We start from the raw sequence: 18,770 nt of genomic DNA, 5'->3' as shown, positions 1-18,770 counted from the left end.
CAGGTATTTCTGTTATAAACCTCTCATGCTTGAAATAGATATGGTATGTGGCCACTGCAATGCATGCAACTTAGTGATAGCCCCAAGAGTTATCTATAGCCAAATACAGCAATGAGAAAGTGGGTGCTTAAGTATTATTCAAATACTAAGATCATTAAACTTAAGCTTGGTTTTATAAGCCACTCAACTCACATATATTGAGTCCATTTGCTGGGCTTCAGGATCCACTATCAACATTATTACCATAAAGGAAAATCTTCCACATAATAATAGTAATAATAATAATGGTATTTGTTAAATGTTTACTTTGTGTCAGGCACTGTTCTAAGCACTGGGGAAGATACAAGCAAATCAGGGTGGACACAGTCCCTGTTTCATGTGGGGCTGACCGTCTCAATACACATTCTACAGGCAAGGTAACTGAGACAAAGAGAAGTGACTTGCCTAAGATCACCTAGCAGACAAGTGGCAAAGACAGGATTGGAACCCATGACTCTCTACTCCCAGGCCTGTGCTCTATCCAACACACGAAAACTAAACGAAATCATTCAGTGTTCTCTAATTTCAGGAAATAAAACAGTTCATTCCTACACATTTAAAAAGTCACTTTCGGGAAAAAAAGGGTTTAGGTCAGGTTACCTTTTCTAGGTTTGTTTCCCTCTCAGTGTGCACTGAAATTCAACACACTCATTTCAAGTTCAAGACAGTAGTCTGTTCCATTATATTTCCATTTATAGTCATGACACTTTCCTCAAAGAGGAATGAATGAGGAGTGAGATAAATTTAATAATGAATTATTAGTGACATTAACCCATGGTAGAGAGAGGAAATGTAAAACCAGTCTAGAAAAGGAAAGATTACAGGCCACACCAAGCAGTTTTAGCTGAGATACCTTTGCTAAAATGAGGATGTCATGGAAAATCTAACCAAACCTAGAGAGAAGGTTATAGGTGGGAATGGAATCCAGGCTTTTTGATTCCTAACCCCACAATGTTGCTACTACTCTATGCTTCCTCCAGTAAAGAACTTCAAAGATATTTTTGCATTACTTTCTTAAAAATTCTGGGTCTCACACTCATATGTGAATCAGCTTCATGCTGTGAACTAAGAATTAACCTGAGTAGATGGAAGGAGGAATCATCATTATCCATTTCCATGTACTGATCACCCACTCAGAGCACAATGTTGCTTTGTACTTAGAGTCAGTGGAATGTAGTTTAATTCATTTAAAAGGAACACTGAAATACTCAGTTTTCTCAGATATTTAACTTTAAACCATTTCAACGGGACATCGCGTAGGTATCGGGCTTGTGGCTTAATTCTCAATTAGTTAATTCATAGGGGTCTATGTTCCAAACACCCTCTACGGGCATCTTTACATTTTCTGACGGTCATCCCGTAGGTAGGTGAGTTGTCTTCTGGCTAATTACAGGGTGCCTCTAAGCCAATGCTAAGTTAAGACAGATTCAGCTACTTTGTGTGGGGGAAAAATTGACTGTGGATGCACTCCCTCAATCAAGGGAAAAGTGGTAGTTTGCTGCTGCAGTTTAAATTATGTTTCTCCACGTAATTTTGAAATGAGTTTCACCAGTTGCACTTCATCAAAATTTCCACCAATTTTACCTCTAATTTTTTTTTTCTGGCATGTGGCTGGAGATGAGATTGATTGCAGGGTTGGGGCTCCCTTTGTGTGGGGTTCTGTCTTAGGGTGGTTTTATGAGGAATGTACAGTCCATGCTGCTCCAGAAGCACAGAAGTCTCCCCAAAGGACCAAGAAGTGTGCGAACAATGGTATTTGGTAAGTGCTTACCTATGGGTCAAGCACTGTACTAAGCACCGTGGTAGACACAAATCAAGTCGAACACAATTTTATCAACCCTATAGTCAAGACATTCTTACTTTTGTCTATTTCAGAGAGTAACTGGTCATCACCCACCTAAGAAACATGTTTCCTGTGTGATTACGTAGATTTGAAGACACCCAATAGCTCTAATAATGGCCCAATTATTATTTTTTTAATGGCCTAACCACGTTACCTAATAGTAAAGTCCTCTATTACAGTTCTGGTAAAGAGTGTGCTGTTACTACCAAAACTAATTTTTTCGACTAAATCACTGCAAACATGGAAGGAGTTATCTTTCCTCAGGATGTTTGCTATGAATTTTTTTAAAGTTATTTCTTAAGTGTTTACTATGTGCCAGGCATTGCACTAAGCACTGGGATAGAAGTAAGCTAATCAGGTTGGACACAGTCCATGTCCCACATGGGGCTCACAGTCTTAATCCCTCTTTTACAGATGAGGTAACTGAGATGGTGATAAGTGAAATGACTTGCTCAAGGTCATACGGCAGACAAGTGACAGAGGCGGAATTAGAACCCAGGTTCTTTTGACTCTCAGGCCTGTACTCTATCCACTAGGCCACGCCGCTTCTCTAATACCTCAAAACCTCTGCAGAACACACTGGACAAGGTTTAAAACTAAAGACCTTCAACCATCAAAAAGCCACGCTCAATGTTCACTGTAGCAGCAACATCACTTTTTCTGAAGCCATTTTGGATTTACTGCCATCCATAATTTTACTAAACAGATTATCACTTTCTCATGTGCTATCTTTATTTTCTACCTTCAAAGTTGCAGCTGCAGGTGGTTTTAGTATAAGTTCAAATGTACTACTTAGGATGCTTGTTTATCTTGGGCACACTGTTCCTGTCTTCTCGCTAATGCTTTGCTGAGCCTGTCAATAGTTGTTATTCAACCTTAGATTTCACTATCCCCACTAACCAAAGACAAATTGGATCCCAAATCAATCAATCACTGAATATTTAGCACCTGTGGCCAGAGCACTATACTAAACAGAGTGCAGCACTCCCTGCCCTCAAGAAGCTTATAGTCCAGTGGGAGAGACCAATTGTGAGATCATTTACAAACAGGGGGACGAGTAGATATGTACTAATTTTTAATATTTAAATAGGAGGGAGAGAGGGAGAGCCTTAAAGCCAATGGTCAGAAGTTGCTGCTTGATGTGGTGATGAGAAGCCACTGGGTTCTGAGGGAAAAGGGGAGATGTGTGGGGAAGGAAGTTTAAGAAAAATGAACAATAGTTCATGACAAATCCCCCTTCTGAGACCTGTACTCAAGGAACCAAGCTATAACCCGACCATATGGAACCCATTCCTAGCCTGAAACCTCAGCTAAGCTCCAGACTCATTTCAGATTCAGAGGCAAGGCCACACAAGCACAGTTGTCTCTGTGGAGTCCTGGCACTTTTGTACCCAACTAGGGCACGGAAACCTGTGTTCTGCATGACCCACGCTGCCACACTTACAGGGAGCCTGTTCCTGTTTTCCTCCCTATTCTCTTTGGGTATATAGCACAGATTGGGAGCAAAAGACTATAATACTTCGGGCACCCTGTACCCAATCTGATTGCTACTGCTCCTCACGTGCCAAAGTATGAGGCAACAGTGATCATTCCAATGTTACTTTTTTTAAGTCCAGTGTGGAGATGAGATAATGTGTGATAATAGAGCTCCAACTCAAAATTTTTCATATGGTTTTATGCCCGAAAAGATATTATTTATTGGCCCCAATTCTTATCCACTACGACCAGACCCTTTTTCCCTGTGATGGACTAATTCATTTGGTTCCAGATGGATGAGAACAGCATCCACCTTCCTCTCTCTCAGGCACTGTTTCTCAATACTGCCGGTGACTTGCTGACTCCTGGCTACTCTGAACACTGTTTAACATGCTGGTCACAGACCTATTAGAATGAGACTGTAAAATAAGACAGACCTAGGGCACTCAGACTTGTACTACTGTTCTTGCTCTTGACTAACTCTCAGTGTTAAAGTATAGTTTCCCATAAGAAATATTGTAATGGGCACTAATGCACTCTTAATTGTGACTAAAATGATACGAATCTTTTGTCAAGTGATAAATACACAATAAATATAATTACATGATCAAAGAGTAGTGTAACTACGTACTGATAATGGAAGATTTCTGAATTCATTTTTGAAGGCACACCCATATATACAATACTGCATTTGATTTTCAAAGTTTCACCTTCTACATCTAATTCAACTGACGGGCAACTTGTGCAAACAAAACTGACTCTTGTCTTTGCTACATAGATGTCATTATCTAATGCAAAAGTGAAATCACTCTCAAGGCAGGCCAAACATTCCAAAGGGAGGAAAGGAGAAGTGATTCATCCAAGGTAAACCGTAGCATTATCTCAAAGTCAACCCTACATGAAGGGCATTATAATAGAGGGTGACTGTACTCACTTGCCAAGGAGCTTTCAATAAGGTTAGAGAGACTGATAGTCCTACTCTGACATCTGGATGCCAGGTTGTAGCTTGTCTTCTAAAATCTGTAGGCATTGTAAGAATTGGAAAGGCTGCTGTGAACCAGAATTTAGTTGAGGTCATTTGGCCAGGGGGCTCACAGTAGGGCTACTTCTTTCCAGATTCAAATAAGATAGGTAGCTCTTGCATTCCATTCCTCCAGACATGGGGTATTTGCTGTAAGCAGAACACATCTGGTATTGTCGGGTACTGAACTGATTGCTTCCCCAAGAGGTGTTTTGGTTTTTGAATTTTGAGGGGGAGGGAGAGGGAGCTGAAAGCAAGTGTGTAATTTCAGATGGCACAAACATTGATTGAGGCTTGCATTGGTCATGCTCTTACTGTCATCTGTTGAAAATAGCACATGGAGATGAATTTTTAAAACCTTCTACATACTTCCACCCAATATATTTACAAATGCTCTGACGTTGGTTACAACTCTGAGACACCTAAAACCTAGAAACATTGCATCTTTACATATATACCACCCCGATATACACTTGCAGCATAGTACACAAACTTCATAAGAGAGAATGAAAGATCTATTTGTTTTTCAATTAACTTGATGTGTGAAGTATATTACTGCATCTAAGCTGAGATGCCGGCGGCAGGGAGCTTACTGAACTTGAAAAGCCTTATTACGACAAGCTGTAAAGTCCTGGTTTATATTATTCTTAAATGCTTGGCCTTCAAAAAAAACTGGTACCATGCACAATACATTCATTCTTTGACTCTGTTTAAATTCTTTTGTTGGCAGAATGTGGTTTTCAATCCACAAGACACTCGTCTTTGGATAAACTGGGTTACATCTTGTTTGAATGAATACCATTTGGCTGCAGTTAAATATTTCCTCTTGCCCATGTGGTGCCTATCACATATGGTTAAATCAAAACCTAAAATAAGATATTTTGCGTTTTACTTTTTAATCCTTCAAAAGTCACTATAATGATGCTTTTGCCACAATAATTCTACCAGAGTCCACATTTAGAAGAGAAAATACCTAGTGAATGGTTTTTAAGTTGAAATGTTTAGAAATGTCTTTTCAGGGTTCTACATTTTGATACTTTCCTCTTTAGCAAATTTATGTTATGGGTTTTAAATAAAGCCACAGTTGAAAACATCTTCTAGTGCAAAAATTACCAAATAAAAAAGGAATTGCTCTTTCTTGGGACCACACATCAGGATTTAAATACAACAGATACACTATTAAAGCAAAATTAGTGTGTACACACAGGTAAGCTAAGTCTTATCTGGCATATTTAGAGTTCAATATATTTGGGTACAGACATCAAATAATATTTAGAATATTTGTGGAATAATTAAATGAATTTATGTTTCTTTCAAAAGAACTGGTGATGCCATGTTACTTTATACACAAGTAGACTGTAAAATGACTTAGCTTTAGACACAATTTTTCAGAGTATATTTTACATTACAGCAACATAAGGATTCTGAGATGCTAAGTTTTCTAAGGAACTTAGAAGGAAAGAAGGAATCTGATACACAAGTTGAGATATGCAATGTGCTTTTTACAGAACACTTATATTATGTTATTTACATAATAAACTAACTGGCCTATAAAGTATTTTCTACAACACTGGGTATGGTAAGGTTTTGTTAAGCATTTGCCCCTTTGGAGAATTTATCTGTAAACTGAAAAATTAATATCTGAGGTACAATTTGTGCATTGTCCATTATCCTTTTTTGACAGTTCATGCTTGATCAAAATAATAATAATAATAATTTGGTATTTAAGTGCTTACTATGTGTCAAGCACTGTACTAAGTGCTGGGGAAGATACAAGACAATCAGGTCCCATATTGGCCTCACAGTCTAAGTAAGAGAGAGAACAGGTATTGAATTCCCGTTTTGCAGATGAGGGAACTGAGGCACAGAGAAGTTAAATGACTTCCCCAAGGTCATACAGCACACAAGTGGCAGCATTGGGATTAGAACCCAGGTCCTTTGAATCATAGACCCATGCTTTTAGTATTGTAAATACCAAACAAAGGCTTAAACAGCTACTGTCACATTTTGGCTTCTAGGGTTCATATACACTGAGTCACTTATTGGTTGAGTACGCTATTTCTTGGGTTCAAGATAGGCATTTTGGGAGTTGTAGACCAATAATACAGATCATACAGGATCTCTCTCTTTCACAAAAACTTGCTTTTGCCCTACACTGAACCCCAAGGCTTGAAAAAATTGATACACTTGAAACAATACACCCAGCTTACCGATCATACTATACAATCATTTTAGGGGCTTAAGAAGATCTGCTTGTTTTAATCCAAGAACAAGACAATATCAAAAGGATTATCCTTAGCCCCCTCCTAACAAGTTGAATTACATATGGAAATAACTCAACAAACAGCTCAACAGGAATTACTAAGAATTCATTTTGTTGGAAATCCACAAACATATGCACAACAATCTCTGATAACATTCTCTCACTGTGCACCCTTAAAAGGAGCTACTTGAGCTCACAAGAAATAATATTCAAAATCATTAGAGAAAGGGCTGCCTCAAATGAGAGGATGGCAGCTATAGGAGAATGGAGGAAGCCGAGGAGGGTGATGTCCAGGGAGGTGTACACTAGGGATCTTGGGGAAGGGCAGAGAGAATAAGCAGGACTAGAGATGAAAAACCTAACTTGGGGAAGACTGCTGGTCTCTTCCCATCCATTTTCTAATGCTCCATGAAGCTCTACCAGGCTGGCCATCCGTAGAACCCTCCAGGGGAGCAATAGGATGGATGTTAATTGACCAAGAGCTCCATGATGCATGTGCAGGAGTTAATGACAACCAACATCTTTGCCACACTGAACAGTATAAAATAAGAATAGAATTACAACCCATCTAGCTCTGTAGTTGAGTTTTTCGGAAAACTCCAGCACTCTCATAATTGCCTAGCCTGAATTATTGAATCAGATTTCCATCATCTAAAAGGGATCTGATAGTCCAGCAAAGTAAAATGATACCTACATAAATGGCTAAGCACAATTCACCTGAATTGCTCTTAGGTTAATATGAAGAGATGCCTCTTTTGCTAAAAAGCATTCCACGGAGCTAGTCATCTTGAAGGCCCATCGGCAGAAATGAAACGACTTGCCCAAGGTCACACAGCAGACAAGTGGAAGAGCTGGGACTAGAATCCATGTCCTTCTGACTCCCAGGCCCGTGCTCAATCCACGAAGCCATGCCGCTTCTCTCCCAGTGTTGTGGCTACCGTCTCTAGCTAAGTGCTGGTAATGCTACAGCACTGTCCCAGGATAGCCCAGCTCAGCAAGAGCTGTTGCTACTTGGACTACAGTGGGAGAGGCAGCAGGGCATGACAAGGCCACAAGCTTTACAAGTGGGTCTCAGAAGCTTGGGAACGCTAGCACTCACCTGATTCCAAGACTATCTGGCCTGGCCAGGAGTGAAGTAGATGACCAGCTCATTCCCTCTGGCTTCCAGGGACATGAGCCTCTGGCTTGGCTCAGACTCTGGTGGGAAAGAGAGGAACCCCCAGAATGCCGAGCCTGGCTTGGAAGTCACGGTCTGTTGGCAGAGAATCGGAAGGGGAATTGACATCTCGGCTCACTGTTGCTCCTTTTCCATTTTCTAGAAGGTGGATGGGCTGGCTAGCAAAAGTTGCCCATACTGTACGGCCCTTGGGGATACAGTTTGGAAACTCAAAGGTCGGCTAGATATATTGCCCATAGATTCAGTGATTCAAAAGGATGGAATATTAGTCTCACATTAACCCCGACTTACAGCTACAAATCCTGAGTATAACATAGGCTTCTGGGGAATGGGAATAATGTAGGTCTCTGTTACAGGGGAATCTGGGTAAACAATGCCCTCAGCTCACAAGATAAGCCCATTTCTCAATTGGATAACAGGGCTCCAAGGGACCACCTTTCAGGCTGGACTGCACATCTGTTCCTCAAGTGTCCTCTAGGGTGTCCAGGTGGACCTTAGTTTACAAACCAAGTCTTCTCAATTACTCAGTTAATGGGAAATATGATTTTTCATTGGCAAATCCTGCCTCCACCTCTCAAATGACAGCAGTCTACACCCCATATTTCCACTGGCTCAAGGATTCATATGACACAGGGAAAATAATGATGGTATTTGTTAAGTGCTTACTATGGGCCAAGCACTGTTCTAAGCACTGAGGTAGATACAAGGTAATCAGGTTGTCCCACATGGGGCTCACAATCTTAATCCCCATTTTACAGGTGCGGTAACTGAGGCACAGAGAAGTTAAGCGATTTGCCCTAAGTCACATAGCTGATAAGTGGCTGGAGCCGGGATGGGCACCCATGACCTCTGACTCCCAAGCCTGTGGCTCCAGTATTTTCTAAGAACAAAGCTACCCATGATGGGTATAAAATTGTCTGTTTCCCATGCTCAATAAATACTATTGGTTATAACAGAGTTGCAGCGAACACATATTTAATTGTGTCATGTATGTGTTAATGCTTAACCACCTCTAATGGAGAAGAAAGGTTACATCAGGCTCTAATGGACAGTGACAGATTCCCCAGGTATCCCTTAAGAGTAGAACTGGAGACACTGGATGAAATAATAATAATAGTAATTTGTTAAGCGCTTACTATGTACTAAGCACTGTTCTAAGTGCTAGGATAGATACAAGTAGTCAAGTTGGTCTCAGTCCCTGTCCCACACGAGGCTCACAGACTAAGTAGGAAGGAGTAGGATTGAATCCCCAGTTTACAGATGAAGAAACTGAGGCACAAATTAGCTAAGTGACTTGTCCAAGATCACACAGGAGATACATGGCAGAGAAAATAGGTCTTCTGACCCCTAGGCCCCTGTTCTTTCCACTAGGCCACGCTGCTTTTCTTCAACTAAAGACAAAAATGTCTCAATTTGGCCCAAATGGACTCACGTGTCAATCTGCAAATATTTGCAGGGTCAAGTGCTACATCTCTCGGGTATTTGGGGCGCGGGGGGGGTGGTATCCTTGAGCATCAATTTTTGGTTAATACACATCTCTATAAAACTATTTGCTAATCAAGACTGCCTGTATTCCACAAAACTGATTTTTCATTTAATATCAGTGCCCTCAATGCAAAATAGGAATTATGTTCCCTTTCCATTTTTGCCCTATGACATTATTTCTTGGGTAGGATACAATCAGCTACTTATAAAAAGAGGCACATTCTCAAAGTTCAAGCTATGGAAAGAATACTAGGAGTATCTCGAGGCCTCTAACTCAGGAAAGTCTTCTTGCAAGGCATCATCTTCCAGCCTCAAAGGTTTTTAAATACAATGATCAATCCTCTGAATTGCACCCAGACTCAGCTGAGAAACCCTAGAAGAGGAACATTTAAGAAGTGATTCCCTGCCTTCTACAACAACTGAATCTTCTGGGAAGCCTTCAAAGGATATAGCTAGAAGAACTGAATTATCTAGACTTCAGGTGGTTAAGCATGAATACATACAATCTGGATCAGAGTGGCAAGTGTGTTCACTTAAAAAAAACCCAAAAGTGAAAATCAGTAAGGACTAATTTATTCAACAGACCAAGAGCTTGCAATACATAGCGTAACAGCTTAGAAAGGCTAAGTGAATGAAATGAATGAATGCACATTTAAAAGATCCTGATCACCATTCGCCCCTTTCTTCCCGAAACTCCTACCCATAATGCTAACCTCCATGTACCAGAAAAGAACTAACTCTACTGAAGGACTAATTATTATTCACTCTGCCTAATTCTGTATAAACAAATTAGCATTATCAAAATATGTGCATTCCCCCAATTTAAAACAAATAATTACTAATCCCTGCTAAATTTTTAATGGAATTTAAGTGCTTACTAGGTGCCAGGCACTTTACTAAGCACTGGGGTAGATACATGGCAATCAGCTTAGAAACAGTCCATGTCCCACAAGGGACTAACAGTCTTGTTCCCCATTTTACAGATGACATAAGTGAGGCACAGAGAAATTAAATGACTTGCCCAAGGTCACAAAGCAGGTACGTGGTACAGCAAGGATTAGAATTTAGGTCCTCTGACTCCCAGGCTTGGGTTCTATCCACTAGGCTATACTGCGTCTCAATTTCTAGATACCAAGAGCTTTAACAAATCATGTTTTTGATGGGAGACCCAAGTCTAAAGCAGATTGAAAAGAAGCAAATAAAGAATTGTTCTATACACCTTAGGCTACTTTTAAGGTTACTCAGAAGCTAAAAGCCCTGGGCACACATAAGAATTTCATGTTGTACAACATGACCTCTCTAGGACCTTTTCAATCCACAAGATTTGACCCAGAATAATACCACACCAAAATGTAGGGTTCCAACAGGCTGAAGGTGAATAGCATTGTGTTCAAATGTGGAGAAAAGCAATTTCAGAGATGGTAATGTTAATGGCAAAAATAAGTAGCTTCAGTACCCAACATGAAAATATTAGAGATACTCAAATGTCACTATTGGCTGTGACACTACTTCAGAAGACACGTAACCTCTAAAATCCCTAATTCATGGTTTCCTAATGTCACTGACACTTCTGGGCTTGTATTCTAAAAAATGTAAAGTCGAATTCAACCTCACTAAAGTTTCTGATATCATAAAGCCTGTAGCATGGCATACCAAATGCTTTTACCATTTCTCATATTTAGAATAGCAAGAACAGTAGGTGTTTGAATCTACGCATTTAATTTTAAATCACACACTTGATTTTGAGATTTACACCCTACTGTAGTCTGGCTATCTCTCATATGTGCTCACATAGTTATGAGGCTCTACAACTGAAAGAAATAACAGGGCTTGTGAAAAATGCAATAATACTTAAAACAGATGTTGGTGTAAAATTCTACGTCGAAGAATATATTTATTTCCATCTGGGTGCTCCTTTCACCTTCAAAAGCGCAACTACTTTTCAAAAAACACAGGACTTTGGTGTTTTTCCCCCTAGCAAATTATTATACTCACATTAACTGTCAAAACATTACAAGTAGCATAGTAATTTAGACACTGCTTAACAAAATTCAGGATTTTAATCTAAAATATGTAGTTTCTAATGTGCTTCAAAATTAATTTCACCACTGAAAGTAACTCTAAAAGTCTCATGAAATCAATCCCCTAAAATCTTCTTCAACCTTGGGCTAGCACACAGAGGATCAAGTGTTCACTTCACATTTGCTTTGAGCCACAAGAAATAATTTCAAGAAATACATCCTTTTGCTCGGTCTACCACACCTGCTTTAATGCAAGATAGAACAGTATAATCTAAGATCCTTGTGTTCCAGTTCAACTTACATGATTTCCTGTGGGAAACTTTCAGTGGCTGAACTAGTACTTCTGGTCGCCTTAGTGCAAATCTCCTGAAAAGAGGAAGGAAAAATACAGACAACACACATTAGTTTTCACTCTAAGCCTGGGGCCAATAAACACATAATGCAGGACACCAAGAATTTTCTTAAATATCCTCAAAGTTAGAAAGAATGAAACAACACGATTCAATCTATTCACACTTGAGAAATAAATCCTACGGCATTGGATTTTTGAAAGTTAGCCAGATTACTGCAGCTCTGGTTCCTGCACAGTATATCAACATAGATTCAAGGTATTAATGTGCCATTTTCCATGTTTCCTTCTTCCAAAATGAATCAGTTCCTATCATCTTAGGTCATGATTCATATTTAGACAAGAAAGGAAATCCAAACACCTGGGGCACAAGCTTCCAAGATGAGTCTTTAAGATTCAAGGAAAAGTTTCAGAGCACATCATGATAATGTTTGGAAGTTCAAGGTTATCACCGCTAGCACAGATCAGATTTTGCAGAGAATAATACAGATTTAGCAAAAGCAACCAAGCTGCGATCTACAGTAGCTCACCTTTCCTGGAAATGCTTTGAAGGGATCAAGCCTGCTCTGGGATTGGCATCCCCTTCATGCTTGGCTTGCCACCACGTTGCATCATCCTGGCTCATAATCTGTAGGATATCTCCCTTTCTGAAAGACAGCCCTGCTTCTTTACAAGGAATTGCTTTATCCTCATTAGGATCATAGTCAAATAAGGCTTTGATAAACATCTGGAAGGAAAAGGGAGACTCATTTAAGATCAATAAATAAAATAATACATTGCCCAGGTGACAGAGTACCGATTTTATCAAACAGGAATAAACTGGTTAAATCTGAATTGGTAATAAAACATTTACTGTGAAAAATAGTTGCATACTGTATGGAATATATTATAGCCAGTCCAAATATAGCTTCAAGCAGTGATTACCTTGCCTTCTTTAGATGGTGTTTCTTCTTTGATGCTGGGTATAATTTTAAATGTAATTGCTCCCTGAGACTGAGCCTGGTGTACAGATGAAAGGGGGGGAAAAAAAGATGTGAAAAAAGAAAGAATGAACAAAAAGAGACAGCAGACTAATGCAACTATCACTTAACAAGTTTAGGGCTTTTTGTCTTGGTGAGACTATAATGAGGAAACCATTTTTGAAGAGGCTCTTGTAATTTGAGAAAGCACTAAAAAGTTTTCAAAAAGTTAAAAACCATTAACCACTTCACCCGCTCCTGTCTCCTGTGCTCCATTTAAAGTGTCTATGTGTGAGTTAGTATGAATGTCTGGCTACCTTTAATCCTCAAAACACTTATAAACCACAATATATTCCCAACGCTTCAGTGATAGCAACTACTGGAGGAGCATTAATCAAATGGCACGTCTGCACTCCAAAACAGAGCAGACAAACTCTTTGGAAGCATAGCACCAACTCATTGAATTAGGTCTAAGTGCATCCCAAGTGAGCAGCAGCAACCAAGTTCTCATTGACAGATACCTGGTGATGCAACAATGATAATGATAAAAATAATAATAATGGCTTCTAGTTATACGGCAACAAATTACAGTAGCTTCTCTGCTCTGGGAAATATTAATACTTCTCTGTCAAAAGACTGCATGGCTCTAAGGGCTAAATCAAAGGTGTATTTGAGAGTTATGGTTTCTAATCCTGGCTCAGACAATAACCAGGGGATGTTGGCACAAAATATCTTCTCCGTGGGCCCAGAGTACTCAAATTTTAAAAGGAATAAAGCTAATCTACTCTTCAGTACTTTTTTGTGGTATGTGTTAAACACTATGTGCCAGGAACTACACAATAGATACAAGATCAAATTGGGCATGGCCTAAATCCCATATGGGGCTCAGAGCTGTAATCCCCATTTTACAGATGACATAACCGAGGCAGAGAGAAGTTAAATGACTTGCTCGAGGTCACAGAGCAGATGTGGTGGAGCAGGGATTAGAACCCAGGTCCTCTGACTCCCAGGCCCGTGCTCTTTCCACTAGGCCATGCCACTTCTCCAGCTATTTTCATGAGTATTCCGAATCACAAAACTAGCTGCAAAGAATGAAGTGAAATGACATTATAAAATGTTGATATTGTAAAAATGACTAACAGTTCTTGAAATAGTCTTGGATTATACAGGGTTCCATATTTTGAGGATAAAAAAAATTGAGAAATTTTAGTGCATCTACAATGAACAATAACCCATTATCACTGCCTTTTATCTGTATTGCAGAAACTTGAGTCAAATTTGCTTAACTAATCAACAAAATGTTGCCAAAATAATATGAAACATGAAGGAATCTCCTGTGAAATATTTAACTTGACATAAACTGTGGTTTGGAAGCTTATTAGCCAATTTTGGAAGGGGAAACTGCATAGCTTACCATGTACTTCCACACATTTGGATTGGGATAAACTAATGAGAGAAGGAAGATGTTCTTGAACTTCATCTGGGAGGAACCTGAAAAGGTCATCTTCCACTATCACCAAATTCTCTCAGCCATGGTTAAGAGAAACACATACCAGTACCATGACCTGGGGACTCCAGGCCAACAACCTGGTCTGTGTAACAATTCCTGGAAGAAGTTTACCAGGCTCCTTGAGATGCCCCTTCTGTCCAGAGAGCTAGCTCAGAGATGGGGAAAGAGTGTGATGTGCCCAGGGAGCTGATGGGGGTCCCCAGAGCTCTGGCCTCACTATTCCTGGTTTACTTCCAAGTTGCAGCACAGAGCAGTCCTTCAAAAACTAGCCCCAGGCAACTCTAGTGCTTCTCTTTGCACCTAGGTCCTGCATAGATGTGGCACACACAAAAGCCCTGAGGGCAAGAACTATGTCTACCAACTATGATGAGCTGAACTCTCCCAAGTGCTTAGTACAACATACTGCACACTGGAAGCAGTAAACATCACTGATTGATTAGTGATGATGATATTGAGGTTGGTTGGGCCAGTGGCATGGTTGTCACAATATCTGGGGCCACAGGTAAATCACAAACAGTGCCATAGGGGTTCCAGGGAACTACCCTGCTAGGCCAGGAAGCCCCAGCACTCTCCCCAACGTTTCTCCTGACATCCCTACCAGTACCCTCAGTGGCCACGCAAATAGCAGCAGAGGTTGTTTGGGGAATGGGTGCAGATTATTTGGATTTCTCTGATCCCATTTACAGTTTACTTTTGATTTGATGAACCTCTGTGCCACCCCCCCAAATAACCCCACTCCTTCAGAACACCTGGTTGCCTCCCAGACCTCTGGTTCTCCAGAACAGTGGACTGCATTATTCTGAAAGATGGGTGCATCATTATCATCAACAGTTTTTGTTTGAAGAGAATTGGCTTGGTACTTAAATTAACATGCACCTATGTTTGTATATATAAATAGACTGCCCAGGTTCTCAGCTGAGAAATAAATTTTCAACTTCATATTTTCACCTTGTGCCTAATACTGATTGCTCCTTGTTAAGTTGATCAGGACCCCTTAAAATATGAGGCCTCTACAAACATATGGTTGTAGGGAGTTTTCAGTCTTGGAGCAAATGAAAGTTCTGAGAGATTTTTGCCTTCAATACAAACACAAGTCATCACACTCCAATTAAACACAACTTATTTTAAAATCCAATCCATTTCCTGCTTACCAAAATCTGTATTATTTCCTCAGGTTTCTTATCTTCCACTGGAATTCCATTTACTTCTCTGAGTTCATCACCAACATGAATTAGTCCTGTACACAAATGAAGTCATTCAATTCAGGAAACAGACTGTGTATCTTGCATATGTTTCTCTAACTAAAGTAAATCCATCTAAGACCCCAACTACCATTTTATGTTAGGGAGCACCTTAATCTATAACAATCACAGAACTCAATCCCATTCATCCAGAAAATCATTCAAGAGAGGCAGGAACAAGAACAGAGCCTATGCTGAAGAAGACCACTTACACCTTTGCAAGCTAAATCTAACTAAAGTTTTTCTTCATCCTTTTCCCAATTAGTGTCAGAACTTTGTTTTTTCCTTTCCAAAAATATTTTTTCTGTTTTTGACTGGTATTCAGATGGAAATGGAAAACCTATTAATAAAAATCAATCAATCTCTAAAGTAGGATTTTAAAGGTTACATTTTATTCCAAGAGAAAAAAATGAAGCAACACACTAGAGCACTCCCAATATCAAATTAAATCTGAAAGCTTTAGTTCTACTGCAGTGAAGGACAAAAACAATTCAGGCTTTTAACTGTAGGCAGGAGTATCAGTAGAGTGGCAGGAAATGAATTACAGTTCCATCATGCTCGCCCTAACACACACACTCCATCCCCTATGGCTAAAGATGAAATTATTAATTGTGTTGCCATGATTGGCTTATAACATTGCAGATGACAATAATTAATAGTAATAATTATGGTATTTGTTAAGCTCACTATGTACCAGGCACTGTGCTACTTGCTGGGGTGGATACAAGTCAATTGGTTGTACATAGTTCCGGTCCCACATGGGGTTCACGGTTTGAATCTCCATTTTACAGATGAGGTAACTGAGGTGCAGAGAAGTGAAGTGACTTGCCCAAGGCACACAGCAGGCAAGTGTGGAGCCAGGATTAGAACCCATGATCTTCTGACTCCCAGGCTCTTGCTCTATCCACTGTGCCATGCTGCTTCCCTAGAAGTTTGTTTGATCAATGATTCTAAGGGCCTCTGATGTCTAGGAGTTTCTAGTACCAGGTAGTCTCCCATACAAAATAGGTCTGAGAGATATTTTTGTATACACTTTTCAGAATTTTACTGTTAACACCCAAAACAGAATTACTGAAAAGTACTGAACGGCAGTGTTCACCTGGAACCAATTTTACATCAAGAAATAAATAGCAGATACTGAATGAAAAGTCTATTATAGCACACTTAGGGTGCATGGGTAATTCAGAACCTCTAAGCACTCTGAGGCTCTTTGCTCCTATCACTGATTCATATGCCCTTTAAGAATATTGATATGATACTGATATGATCTGGCATAAATTCACCACTAAAGCATTTCCACATTTCAGTCAACAAAGGAGACTGTCATAGTATTGATTTTGGAATAGTTGGCTGGTAAACCACTTTCCATTTGACTAAGTTTTCAAATTCTGAATAGAAAATACACTCAGTTCTGATCATGTGATTTCACCATATGTTTTCAACACGAGTTGTGTTGAATTAAGACAACATGCATGTGCCTGGCTATGGTGTCAGAAGAAATGGTTGTGCATATGTACATGGCATAACACACAGGGTCCTTCAGCATGAATTTTCCTTGACTCGGGGTTCTTCAAGAATGAGGTCCTGTGTTTCAAGAGCGCGGAGTGTTCCCTTTTTTTGTTTTCAGTATTTGAATGCTTACCACTTCTGTCCGCCGCTCCTCCTCTCATGATCCTGGCCACAACAACTGCTCCAGTATGTTCATCCCTTTTAATCGTTGCCCCCTTCAAAATAAAAAGGGATTTAGAGAAATTTGGCAAGATTTAAGTCCAGTTAGCTGGAGAACACTGAAATAGCAAATGGAAATGCAAAAAACACATTTTCATCAGATCAGAACTAAAAATGCACTACTTATCATTAGGACAATCACCTAGTCCAGGGGTTAGCAAGAATAATCAGACTTAGGAAAGCTGAGATCAGTTGCTGTGCAAAAAACCTTACAATGTACGGTCCCCTGCCGTGTGAACCGTGGCATCATTACATCTTGCTGCCCATGGAGCAATTCACGGCTACTTCACAGCAAGAGCTGCCAGTGGGGCAGGAAAAACCAGAGAGGGCAGGGGACATTGACAAGAGGCTCCTTAGGTGGGGGTCCAGATGTAACCAACTGGAAGTTGGTGTTACCTGGCCCACCCAGCAGAGGACCCCAGGAAGGCTGACTTTGTTGATTCCCCTTGTTCTCCCCACTCGGCCCCCGGCAGTGATAAAGCAGACTGAGCCCAGCGGACCCACACCATCTGCCACGACTCTTAAAAATGCTTAGGCTATGGCGCTGTGCATGGTAGTGGCCCCGTGCCAACTGCCCCCGCTTCTAGAAGGGTTAAGTCCGGGGTGCCATGTGGTAGCGACACTAGCACTGTAGCACGTTTGGTGTCAACTCCTCCTTAGTCTAAGGCCGTGCTCAAGAGTCGCGTTTAACTCCAAAAAGAGTCAGATGTAGCTCTGGAACCATAGGTTGCAGATCCCTGATCCAATCGATTGTCCTACACATAAAACCTGATTGTCTTTCATCTCTCTCCAGAAGCATGAGCCAGTTACAACCCACTTAATCGGTAAGAATTAAAGTACTCCATTTAGCGGGGAACTTCGTTATTTTGAGCATCCACTCTCATGCCTGAGCTGGATGTGTAATTTAAGCCAATTCTGGTTTCTACAGATAGAACCGTTCCCACACTGTGATAAAATGAGAGGGGGAAAAACAAAAACAAATCATAAGAACACTTTTATTTTAAAAGAACATGTATTTGATAGAACTGACTTTAATCTTCTTTTATGTCTGTCTCCCCTTCTAGACTGCAAGTTCCTTGTGAGCAGGGAATGTGCCTACCAGTTCTGTTGTATTCTACTCTCCCAAGCACTTAATACAGTGCTCTGCACACAGTAAGCACTCAATAAATGTCATTAATTGATTTAAAATAGCTGATTCATTGATTAATATCAGAATATTGTATTTGTATTGCACTTTTCTTCAGAGGAACTCATCACTTAGAGTCTTCCAAGCCTCCTAAACACCCCTGTGATGTAGGTAGGCATTAAGTACTAGCAACCCCTTTTAACAAATGAGAAAATATAGACTAGATGTACAGGGGAAAAAGGCACAGACGGTTATGCAATTTATCTAAAAAATGGGAATAAAACTAAGGTCTAGGCCTCCTAGACTTGTGTTTTGTCCTTTAGGATCAAGTAACTTCCTAAATCAATAGTGGTTGTAGTAGGTGCAGACTAATTTTTTTGGCACAAGAGTAGAAAATTACCTCAAAATGGATTTTAACATTCTTGGTTTATTGGGCAAAGGCACACCGTCTAGATGTTCACATGCTAACAGACAGACTGGTCCACAAGAGCAACATACTAGCAGTTACTCTTTGGCAAAGGGACCCTAAAAC

At 40.1% G+C, this 18,770-nt stretch overlaps 1 protein-coding gene across 6 annotated transcripts in view; it reads right to left on the bottom strand.

The window, feature by feature from the left end:
* MPP7 (membrane palmitoylated protein 7) overlaps positions 1–18,770 on the bottom strand; it is a 220,664-nt gene that overhangs the window by 46,948 nt on the left and 154,946 nt on the right. For all 6 annotated transcript variants that reach the window (XM_029078130.2, XM_029078129.2, XM_029078131.2 and 3 more), the window contains 5 exons: positions 17,027–17,108; positions 15,295–15,380; positions 12,599–12,673; positions 12,205–12,401; positions 11,627–11,691 (listed from right to left, as the gene is read on the bottom strand). In XM_029078130.2, coding sequence (XP_028933963.1) covers positions 11,627–11,691; positions 12,205–12,401; positions 12,599–12,673; positions 15,295–15,380; positions 17,027–17,108 — 505 coding nt within the window. The remainder of the gene's footprint in view (positions 1–11,626; positions 11,692–12,204; positions 12,402–12,598; positions 12,674–15,294; positions 15,381–17,026; positions 17,109–18,770) is intronic.

The sequence above is a fragment of the Ornithorhynchus anatinus genome, chromosome 13, assembly GCF_004115215.2.
Source record: "Ornithorhynchus anatinus isolate Pmale09 chromosome 13, mOrnAna1.pri.v4, whole genome shotgun sequence".
Lineage (NCBI taxonomy): Eukaryota > Metazoa > Chordata > Mammalia > Monotremata > Ornithorhynchidae > Ornithorhynchus > Ornithorhynchus anatinus.
Note: the sequence above shows the minus strand (reverse complement) of the source record. Positions and strands in the feature narration are given on the sequence as shown.